At 75.5% G+C, this 10,130-nt stretch overlaps 2 protein-coding genes across 2 annotated transcripts; one reads left to right on the top strand and one right to left on the bottom strand.

Moving 5' to 3' along the window:
- Positions 1-1,080: 1,080 nt before the first annotated feature.
- Positions 1,081-7,875, bottom strand: TEPSIN (TEPSIN adaptor related protein complex 4 accessory protein). Its single transcript, XM_070060171.1, has 13 exons — positions 7,724-7,875; positions 7,278-7,350; positions 7,056-7,147; positions 6,403-6,496; positions 5,554-5,621; positions 4,567-4,651; positions 4,419-4,490; positions 3,885-4,082; positions 3,594-3,768; positions 3,360-3,473; positions 3,014-3,092; positions 2,381-2,515; positions 1,081-1,959 (listed from the first exon to the last, which is right to left on the bottom strand). Exons 1-13 carry the CDS (start codon positions 7,769-7,771, stop codon positions 1,471-1,473), a joined length of 1,722 nt encoding a protein of 573 aa, XP_069916272.1. The 5' UTR covers positions 7,772-7,875; the 3' UTR covers positions 1,081-1,470.
- Positions 7,876-8,023: 148 nt separating this feature from the next.
- NDUFAF8 (NADH:ubiquinone oxidoreductase complex assembly factor 8) lies at positions 8,024-9,524 on the top strand. Its single transcript, XM_051841968.2, has 3 exons — positions 8,024-8,182; positions 8,271-8,381; positions 9,279-9,524. Exons 1-3 carry the CDS (start codon positions 8,099-8,101, stop codon positions 9,306-9,308), a joined length of 225 nt encoding a protein of 74 aa, XP_051697928.1. The 5' UTR covers positions 8,024-8,098; the 3' UTR covers positions 9,309-9,524.
- The last annotated feature ends 606 nt before the right edge of the window (positions 9,525-10,130 follow it).

Genomic DNA, 10,130 nt, shown 5'->3' with positions numbered 1-10,130 from the left:
GGGCCGCCGATTGGACAGGCCGGAGAGGGCGGAGCCTCCGGGGCGGGGCCGGCGCGCGAGCGGGAGGGGACGAGGAGCCGGAGCGAGGCGAGGCCCGGGTTGGGGTCCGGGGATCGGGACCCCCCGAGGCAGCCCCGGCTCTGCGCCCCGTCGGGGCCCTCCGCCCCCGACAGGACGGCCATTCCTTCCTCTGCTTTTTAAATTATTTTTAAAATTTAACTGAGAGGCAGAGCGCGACAGGGAGAGGAGCTGGTCCTGGGTCCGCTCCATCCGGGCCTCCGCGTGGGCGGGGGTCCTCACCCCCAGCTGCCCCTCCCCGCGCTGAACAAATCCGTTTCTAATGATTAAAAACGGTTGCCGGGTCCCCTGCCCAGGGCTCCAGCTTCTGCAGTTTTGGTTACCTGTGGTCCGAGTTGGAAAACAGAAACCAGAGAACCAGGAAATCAAAGTCCTGAGTTTTCATTGCCTTGACAGACAGCTGTCCCGCCCACTGGCTCCCCGGAGCCCACCCCACACCCCACAGGCTAGGTTCTCAGCACCGGGTGGGACGGGGCCCAGGAAGCCCCACCTCCCCCCCACCCAGGCCTTCTGGCTCGGCTGCTGAGGGGGCACAAGGGGGCTGCCGTGCCACCACCCCAGAGCGACGGCCCCAGGTGCCCCCCGTCATGCACCCCACCCCGAGATGGGCCCTGTGGGGGGCAGGGCGGCCCCCGCCCCGGGGAGCCCTGGTAAGAACCCTCCCACCAGCTTCAGCTCCAGCTCCTGGCACCTCCTGCCGTTGTCAGAGGGACAGAGAGGGGCCTCCATCTGCTGGTCCCTCCCCAGATGGCCGCAAGGCTGGGCTGGGTCAGGCTGACCTGAGCAGCTGGGAGCGCCGTCTGCGTCTCCCAGGTGGGCGCAGGGCCAAGCCGCACTCCCAGGAGCACCGCGGGGAGCTGGATGGGAAGCGGGGCAGCCAGGGCTGGAGCCGGCGCCCGGCGGGACGCGGGCAGCGGAGGCAGCCACATGACGCCCTCCCTGGCCGTGACCGCCCAGCAGTGGTGACAGAACACGCCTCTGAGACCCACTGACACAGCAGTCTCCAGGGAAGCCGGACATCTTTGTAATGAAAACAAATCTGCCGCCGGGACCCCTGGCGGTGCTCCCGAGGCCCCCACCCGTCTGTCCGCTGCCGTGGCGGCCTCTGGCCGGGCCTGGGGAAGAACGTGGCCCTGGGTCCTCCTCTCGGGCCCAGGGCTGTCCAGGAAGCACCGGCCTGCAGATGCCTCGGGTGGTGGGTGGCTGCGCCCGGCCGGTGCAGGGCTGGGGGAGCCGCCTCCCGGGGCAGCCAGGTGACCGCTGACGCCCTCCCGGCCTGGGGCTGCCCACACCAGGGCCTCGGAGGGTGGGGGAAGGGCCAGACCCAGAGGGGAGCCGCTCCTGGGCGGGGCCGGGGGCAGAGGGAACCCCCACGGGGGGCGGCCCGAGCAGTCACACGTTTAAGAAAGCAAAAGCCGAGGGCCCCAAGCCAGGAGGCCCCGTGGCTGCCGCCTTCTGTGCCGAGGTCCGGGGGGCCCGAGCAGCTGGGCGGGCCGTGTGGGGTGCCTCTGCGGCAGGCCTGGGCCCCGGCAGGCAGGGCGAGGGCCGGGCCACCAGCTCCATGCCAGCAAACAGGGAATCGGGGCTCCGCGGGCCGCCTGCACCCCACAGGCCCTGCTCCGGCCCCGCCCCCTGCGTGCCGCACCCTCGCAGTCCGGTCTCAGCCTCGCTGGGGTCCCCGGGGGCTGGGGTGGGCACCGCACTCCTGGGCACCACCGGGGCGGAACTCAGGGGCTGAAGAAATCCCCGGTCCCCGGTGGGCGGCACAGCCGCGGTCAGCAGGTCGGCCGGGCTCTGCAGGGCAGCGGCGGGGCCGCGGTCGGCGGGGGGGCCCTGGGCAGGGGGCCGCTGTCCACAGGAAGCCTCGAAGTGCCTCAGGATCTGGAGGATGAAGAGGAAGCAGTGGGCGGCTGGGGGGCCACGGCGGGGGCGGGGACGCGCCGGCCCACTTCCCTGCTGCCAGGCGACCGTCAGGCACCACCCCGGGACGCGGGGAGCCCAAGGCCGGAGGGTGAGTCGGGGGCGACTGGCAGCTCCCAGGGGTGGCCGACGTGAGCACAGGGCAGATGGTGACAGGCGGGGGGCTCCGAGGCCTCCCGGGCAGAGACCGGGTGTAGACACGGGCGAATGCTGGGGGCGTCCTGGAGAGGGAGCGCGCGCCAGGCGCTCCCGGGGCCCCAGAGCCGGCGGAGACCAGGCGGGAAGCGAGGACAACTCTCCCCGCTGGGGGGCGCACGAGGGCAGGGACGGGAGGGGTGCCCAGGGAAGGGCGCCAGCGACCCTGGCCCCGGCCGCTGCCCACCTTGGTGGCCTTGTTGGTCACAGGCCCGGGGCTGCCCGCGCTGAGCTCCTGCAGCTGAGGCCGCGTGAGGGTGAGGACGAGCTCCGGGGGCAGCAGGTCGGCGTGGCCCAGGGCGGCGATGGCGCTCAGCGCCCTCTGCGGGGGACACGCGGTCAGTGCCGCGGCCGCCTGGCCGGCCCCTCCGCCCCGCCGCTCCTCGTGACGACCTGAGGGCGGGAGACCCCACTCTGCCCCCCCCCGCCCCCGGGCAGCCCTGGTGACAGGTGGTGAGGCAGAGAAGCCTGCCCGATGGACACCCCCCGCGTGCACACACGTGCACACCCACACACGTGCGCGCACACACACGTGCACACACACCCATGCACAGGCATGCGCACACCCACACGTGCACACACCCACACACGTGCACACACACCCATGCACAGGCATGCGCACACCCACACACGTGCGCACACCCACACACGTGCGCACACACCCATGCACAGGCATGCGCACACCCACACGCGTGCACACACCCACACGCGTGCACACACCCACACACAACACGCACACGCACACGCGAGCACCAGCACACAAGCCCACACCCGCACCCGCAGAGCACACGCCCACGCCCGGCACGCGCCCGCCCCTCACCGTCCGCTCGCTCTCGCTGGCTCCAGGCAGGCGGCTCAGGAGCAGCTCCAGCACAGCCTCGCAGTTGAGCAGCCCGCACCTGCGGGGGACGCCCGTGGGCAGCGGTGTCCTCCCGGGTGGGGGCCTCCTCTCCCGGGTGGGGGCCTCCCCTCTCCCGGGGGTGGGGTGGGAGCTCCCTGGTGGGCAGCGGCGGCCTCTCCCTCCCGGGTGGGGTGGGAGCTCCCAGGTGGGCAGCGCGGCCCCTCCCCCTCCCGGGTGGGGTGGGAGCTCCCTGGAGGGCAGCGGCGGCCTCCCCCTCCCGGGTGGGCAGCGCCCCCCCCCCCCGTAGGGGCGTGAGCTCACTCACTCTCTCAGGAAGTGCTGCACCTCCTCAGGGCCCAGGAAGGGGCGTGGCCCCCGAGTCACCCTCCTCACCAGGCTCAGCTCCTGCTGGCAGTCGCTGGGGGCCACGGCCTCAGCCCTGGCGGAGGGGACGCAGGTCAGGGCCCCCGCGCTGCCGGGTGCGGTCTGGAGGGCACCCAGCCCGCAGGGAGCCCCCCGGGAGGCCGGGGCACCCCGACGCCCGCCCGCTCCCGCTCACCTCTCCGCCAGGTCTCTCAGCTCCCGGCCGGCCCCCGAGTGGCCATCGCTGCCGGAGCGACTGCCCGAGTCGGAGGCCCGGCTCAGGCCGCTGCTCTGGGAAGAAGCCCGGGAGCCAGGGCTGCTGTCCGGCTCGTCCCAGCCCCCTCCGGCCTGCCCGGGCTGGTGTCTCGTGGCTGGAAGAGCCCCCAGGCAGCTGGGACCCGAGCCAGAGCGACCCCCCCAGACTCTAGGCAACAGCAGCCCCGCCCCCCGGGCCCTGAGGATGCGGCCACGCCCACAGACCCCGCACCTCGGGCACCCAGGACGGCCCCACAGCTCCCGGGGGCCGGGTGGCTGTGGCTGGCGGACGGCATCACGGCGGGCTGGTAGGCGTCACCCCGGGGCAGGGGCCTCTGGGTCTCGGGGTCCTCGGGCCCGGAGCACACGGCACTGGCCACCGCCTCGGCGGCCTTCTGCACGGTGGACAGGAAGGCTTCGCCCGCCGAACCTGTGCCAGAGGGAGATGGCGCCAGCCGCCCGGCCCCGCCCCACAGCCCGGGCTGCCCAGGGCAGGGGAGTCCCTGGGAGGGGCCTCCGGGGGGCACCTGGCCCCTCCTGGAAGCTTCCCAGTGCCTTCCACGCCACATTCCTGGCCCAGAGCCCCTGATACGCTAGGAAGAAGTCACCCCCAAAACGAAGGCAGCGGGGCCTCCTGACCCTGCACAGGCCAGCCTGGGGCGCGGTCACACAGCAAGGGCCGGGCAGGCGCCGCCGGCTGCATGGTCCCACAGCTAACGGGGGACCCGGCCCCCCCCCGCCCCCAGCACGGGCCCTCCCCCGTCACCTGCGCGGCTCTGCTCCTTGCTGTAGCCGAAGCCGTGCAGGGCGCCGTGAGGCCGGGACTGGGAGCCCATGCCTGCGGGGAGGACGGGGTCGTCAGCGGCCCTGCCGCGCGGCACAGGCACCCAGCGCCCCCGGGGGAGGCCGTGTACCTGCCGCGGGGAGGGCCCTGGGAGGCTGCGAGGAGGCCAGGGGCGAGGCGGCGTCGGCGTCGGAGAACAGGGCGCTCCCCAGGTCCTAGACGAGGAGGCGGGGCCTCAGCATCACCCAGCCTGCTGTCCCCGCCCCTCCGTCCCCGCCCCTGCTGCTTGCCCCCGCCCCCTGCTGCTTGTCCCCGACCCCGCCCCCTGCTGCCTGCCCCGCCCCTGCCCCCGCCCCTCCGTCCCCGCCCACTGCTGCTTGTCCCCGCCCCTGCCGCCCCCTGCTGCCTGCTGTCCCCGCCCCTCCGTCCCCGCCCCCTGCTGCCTGCTGTCCCCGCCCCCGCCCCTCCGTCCCCGCCCCCTGCTGCCTGCCCCCGCCCCTCCGTCCCCGCCCCCTGCTGCCTGCCCCCGCCCCTCCGTCCCCGCCCCCTGCTGCCTGCCCCCGCCCCTCCGTCCCCGCCCCCTGCTGCCTGCCCCCGCCCCTCCGTCCCCGCCCCCTGCTGCCTGCCCCCGCCCCTCCGTCCCCGCCCCCTGCTGCCTGCCCCCGCCCCTCCGTCCCCGCCCCCTGCTGCTTGTCCCCGCCCCTTCGTCCCCGCCCCCTGCTGCTTGTCCCCACCCCTCCGTCCCCGCCCCCTGCCCCCGCCCCCTGCTGCTTGTCCCCGCCCCCGCCCCTGACCCCGCCCCCTGCTGCCTGACCCCGCCCCTCCGTCCCCGCCCCCTGCCGCCTGCTGTCCCCGCCCTCCACTGCCTGCCCCCGCCCCTCCGTCCCCGCCCCCTGCTGCCTGCTGTCCCCGCCCCCGCCCCTCCGTCCCCGCCCCCTGCTGCCTGCCCCCGGCCCAGCCACTCCAGCCGACACTTCTGACCGCCAGCCGGACTCGGCTCTGCTGCAGCCGCGGAGCACAGCTGGGGTCCTGGGCGGCAGGGAACAGGAGCGCCCAGTGGACGCCTGGCGGCCATCGGCTCCCCGGGCCCCGCGAGCGGCGCTGGTCCTGGGCTCACCTGGGCAGCCGCCCGCACCTTCTGGTACAAGCTGTTCCCGTGCAGAGGGTCGGGGGGCCCCGCGAAGACTGCAGGACGGAGGCAGAGGGGGCGGGGCTGAGCGGGGCTGCTCCGCCCACGGGGGCCACCGCCCCACCCCCGGGACCCCGGGGAGCGCTCTGCCCCACCCCAGGGTGGGGGTCCGTCTCCACGGCAACCACCAAGCCAGCTCCCAGCGGAGTCACCGTCAGCACCCACAGGAAGGGAGTCCCACCCAAGTGAAGCTTCCCAGGGACGCGGTCCCCCAAGCTCTCCCTGCCGGGGGCCCCTGCACAGGCCACAGGGCCTGCGCCCACCTCTGCCCCGCCCGAGAGCCCCTCTCAGCAGGTGCCCCCAGCGCACCCGAATCTCGCCCGTCACCCCTCTGCTCTGCCCCTGCCCCCTTCCCCGGGCTGGATCTGTGCTCAGCCCAGGGCGGGCAGCTGGCAGCCGAGACAGTGGACGCAGGCCTCCGGTGGCTCCACCCCCCCCCCACAGCGCCAGCCCCGCCCCCAGGGACGCACCTGCTGGCTGCGTGAGCGAGGGGACCTCCCTAGCGCCCCCACACCCCGCGCGGCCAGACACCGCAGCAGGAGCCCCGACTGCTCCCTGCGGGCAGAGCCGGGAGCGGCCACCACGGCCGGGAAGGGGCTGTCCCTCCCGCGGGGCGTGCTGCGTCCCCGCCTTGGGCCGCCGTCCCCGCCTTGGGCCGCCGAGGCCGCCGTGGGGACCACCCAGGCCAGCGCCGCACGGCTGCACCTGCCCCGCGGCCCCGTCCCCCGCCCGGGCTGTGTGCCGGCCACGAGTCAGGGCACCGGCCTGCGGCCACACCTGTGGCTTCCTGGATGAAGGCCGAGTTGCGCCGGAGGATGAGCAGGCACGAGGAGGAGCCGTGGCCACACAGGTAGCGCAGGATCTTCAGCACCTGGGGGCGGGGCGCAGTCACGCGGGCTGTGGGCTGCACAGGACCCCCTCCTCGCGGCCGCCAGGCCCCGTCTGCCCCTCCGCCCACCGCCGGCCTCCCCAGGGCCCCCCACCCCGCCGGCCTCCCCAGGGCCCCCCCACCCCGCTGGTCTCCCCAGGACCCTCCGCCCACCGCCGGCCTCCCCAGGGCCCCGTCCGTCCCCGCCGGCCTCCCCAGGGCCCCCCCACCCCGCTGGTCTCCCCAGGACCCTCCGACCCCGCCGGCCTCCCCAGGCCCCCCCACCCCGCCGGCCTCCCCAGGACCCTCCGACCCCGCCGGCCTCCCCAGGGCCCCGTCCATCCCCCACCCCGCCGGCCACCCCAGGACTCTCCGACCCCGCCGGCCTCCCCAGGGCCCCGTCCGTCCCCGCCGGCCTCCCCAGGACTCTCCGACCCCGCCGGCCTCCCCAGGGCCCCGTCCGTCCCTGCCGGCCTCCCCAGGGCCCCGCCCGTCCCCGCCGGCCTCCCCAGGGCCCCGTCCGTCCCCCCGCCCCGCCGGCCTCCTGGACGCCGGCCCGCACCTTGAGCTTCACGTGGCCGGAGGAGCTGTGCAGCCGGCTCAGCAGGTACTCCAGCAGGCACTGGCTGCTGCCCAGGGACTCGTGCGAGATTTCTGGGGCGCACGCGTTAGGGAAGCAGCAGGCTGAGCCGGCCGCCCCCAGGGGTCAGTCACCCAGGGCCAGCGCTGGGCCCCCCACCCCGGGTCCGAGGGCGCCCGGGCGCGCCGGGACGCGGAAGGATACTGGCGATCTCCTCGAACAGGTAGCCCGGGCACGGCACGGCGTCGTCCGACGTCCCCCTCAGAAGCAGCGGCAGCTGCGGGGTCAAGAGCCCTCCGTCACCGCGGGGCGCGCTGGCCCGCAGCCGAGGCCGAGCGCCCGGCCTCCTGGGCGGCCCCGGGACCCCGGCCCGGCCCCCGCGGCTGCGGTCAGCGAGCGCCCGGGGCGGCCGGCGGCGGCGTCTCCCCCCGGAGCCTCAGCTGGGGGGCGACGGCCGCGTCCCCCTCCGCCCCTCCGGACGCCCTGGAACGCAGCCATCGGGGAGCGCCCGCCGCCCGCGGTTCGCGCCGCAGTCCCTCGGGCACTGCCCGCCGCCCGCCGCCCGCGGTCCTCCCTCTCTCGGAGCGCGGCTCCGCTCGCCCCGTGCGCTCGCCAAGAGGGCTGGGGCCGGGCGGGGCTGCGTCGCTCACCCGGTGCAGGAAGCTCAGGCGGTCCCGCAGCGGCGGGGCGGCCGCCATGGTCGCGGTCACCGCCCGGCCTGCCCCGCTTCCGCCAGGCCCTGGGCCCTCCAATCACCGTGCGGGCCTGACTCCTACCACCAATCGCTGGTGGGGGGCGGGTCCTGAGACTGGCCTCGTAAACAAATTGAGCCTGTACCAATCCGAAGTCCAGGACCGGGACAGACGAGGACAACAGCCAATTACAGGACCCGAGGCCCGGGAAGCCACGCCAATTAGGATTCGCAGGGAGCATAATGGGTGGAGGCGCCAACCTATCAAGCTGTTGGACGCCGGAAGAGGACGGACCAAGATGGCGGCGCCCGTGGATGTCAGCAGGTGCCGCTCATGTCGGCGAACGGCGCAGTGTGGGGGCGCGTGCGGAGCCGCCTCCGCGCCTTCCCTGAACGCCTGGCAGCGTGCGGGGCCGAGGTGAGGAGCCTGGACGGGTCGGGGCGGAGGCCGGGAGGGCGAGCGGCGGTCAGCGCTGGAGCAGGGATGACAGCGCCTTTCTCCGCAGGCCGCCGCGTACGGCCGCTGCGTGCAGGCCTCCACGGCCCCGGGCGGCCGCCTGAGCAAGGACCTGTGCGTGCGGGAGTTCGAAGCCCTGCGGAGCTGCGTTGCCGCCGCGGTAGGTGGACGCGGCCCCCCGCTCCTCCGTGGCCGCCTGTGGGCTCTGGCGTCGGCAGGGCGCGGGTGTGCGGGGCCGCGGGGCGGACACGAAGACCCCGCCCTGGGTCGCAGCTGCCCGTGCGGGCCCCGCCGCCCCCTCTGACCGCGGGCGTGAGCGGCCCAGCTCGGGGTGCAGGTGGTGGTCGCCGTGGCGCCGTTTGCGGGGACCCCGCGGGCCGGAGAGGACCCGGCGGGCGCTGTGCCCAGGGCTGGGACCGCAGGGGCCCCGCTGCTGGAGACCCCGGCCCGGGAAGCCGGGTGTGGAGAGGCGCTCTGGCCCCGCCCTGCGGATCCGGTGGGTGGGCTGTGGCTGTGGGGGTCTCGCGGCGCCCAGCCAGGGCGGGGTCTCAGGACAGGAGCCGCAGCAGCCCCCAGACCCCCGGCGTCTCGAGGCGCAGGTCACGCGCCCTGTTTGCTCTGCCGCCGGCCGGGGCTGACCAGGACTGCCCAGCCGGACCCGGCCAGCCTCTGTCTTCCCAGCGTCTCACAGGGACTCCGAGGACGCTGGCCTCCTGCCTGTGACCCTGCGGGAGGGGCTTTGGGCTGCCTCCTGCGAGCCCCGGGTCCAGGGTCAGGAGGAGGGGCCTGGGCGCGGTGGTGCCCAGAGCCTGAAGCAGACGGGGCAGCAGATGGTGGGCGTCCTGGCTCCGTCGTCCTGCGCGGACGAGCAGGAGCGCTGACCCCGGCCCCCAGCCCTGACCGTGGCCCCGGGCGCGGGGGCTGAGCCTGGCGCAGCCCGGGAAGGCAGCGGACGGCCCCTGAGGGAGACCCGGCCCGGCTGTCGTGGGCACTGGGGAGCGAGCGGGGGCCGGGGGGCCTCTCCCCCCTGCTAACAGGCGCCTGTGCTTGCTTTCAGGCCAGGAAGGCGCCACAGGGAGGCCGCTAGGAGGACCGGCCGCCGCGCGCACCGGCACGCGGGGAGCGCACCCGGGCACACGCCGGGCACGCCCCGAGGAGGTGCGCATGGCCAGGCCCCTGCGTGTTGGACCCGGATCGTCTTCCCAGCGGTGGGGGTGCCCAGGGCGAGGACCGCACGGCGCCCACCCCGGCCATGGAGCCGGCGCCCTCTTGCTGTCGCTTCTCAGATAAACGGTGTCCAAGAGCTGGTGTGTGGCGGTTTCTCGTGTGGGGCGGGGACCGCAGCTGGGAACAGCGGACGGACCGGGGCCCCGGGGCCGCACACCCGGGCGCACCCCGCCGTGGAAGGCGGCCTCTGGGCCCGGCTTCCTGGGCTGGCGGTGCGCGCGCCACCTGCTGGGCACCACGGGGACTGCGCCACCCTCACTGCGGAGGTCCCAGGGCCCCCTCCCCTCCCGCAGCTGCGCGGCCAGGACGCCCCCTCCCCCTAACGCTCGCTGGGGCCCAGCCTCAGCCGCTCCTCAGGACCCCGTCCTCGGGGGCACGAGGCCGGGCGGGAAGCAGCAGCATCTGGCTTCTGGCGCGTTCTGGGTCTGTGGCTTGTGCAACACGGAGACCACGACACGGGGTGGGGGGTGAACCCCGGCCGCACAGCGGCCTCCAGCATCGGCACAGCGGAGACCCTGCCCCCGGGACACCCCCTTGGGCACCACCGGGACCCTGGAGGTGCCGCGTCCAGGCCACGGCCCCGCCTTGGCTGCTCCAGCTGGGAGCTCCAGGAGGGCGCACGGTCGCGGGGGGTCCCCCGGGACCACGAGGCAGCACGACGGAGGGACAGGGCCTCCCTCAT

Source organism: Oryctolagus cuniculus, chromosome 17 (assembly GCF_964237555.1).
Source record: "Oryctolagus cuniculus chromosome 17, mOryCun1.1, whole genome shotgun sequence".
NCBI classification, from domain to species: domain Eukaryota; kingdom Metazoa; phylum Chordata; class Mammalia; order Lagomorpha; family Leporidae; genus Oryctolagus; species Oryctolagus cuniculus.
Note: the sequence above shows the minus strand (reverse complement) of the source record. Positions and strands in the feature narration are given on the sequence as shown.

Excerpts from the sequence above, each read along its gene's own strand:
- NDUFAF8 (XM_051841968.2), top strand. The coding sequence starts at position 8,099 with ATGTCGGCGAACGGCGCAGTGTGGGGGCGCGTGCGGAGCCGCCTCCGC. Across the intron at positions 8,183-8,270 it reads TGGCAGCGTGCGGGGCCGAG|GCCGCCGCGTACGGCCGCTG; the intron begins GTGAGGAGCCTG and ends CTTTCTCCGCAG. Across the intron at positions 8,382-9,278 it reads GGAGCTGCGTTGCCGCCGCG|GCCAGGAAGGCGCCACAGGG; the intron begins GTAGGTGGACGC and ends GCTTGCTTTCAG.
- TEPSIN (XM_070060171.1), bottom strand. The coding sequence starts at position 7,771 with ATGGCGGCCGCCCCGCCGCTGCGGGACCGCCTGAGCTTCCTGCACCGG. Across the intron at positions 7,148-7,277 it reads CCTGTTCGAGGAGATCGCCA|AAATCTCGCACGAGTCCCTG; the intron begins GTATCCTTCCGC and ends CGTGCGCCCCAG. Across the intron at positions 3,769-3,884 it reads GGCCGTCCTGGGTGCCCGAG|CCACGAGACACCAGCCCGGG; the intron begins GTGCGGGGTCTG and ends GGGCTCTTCCAG.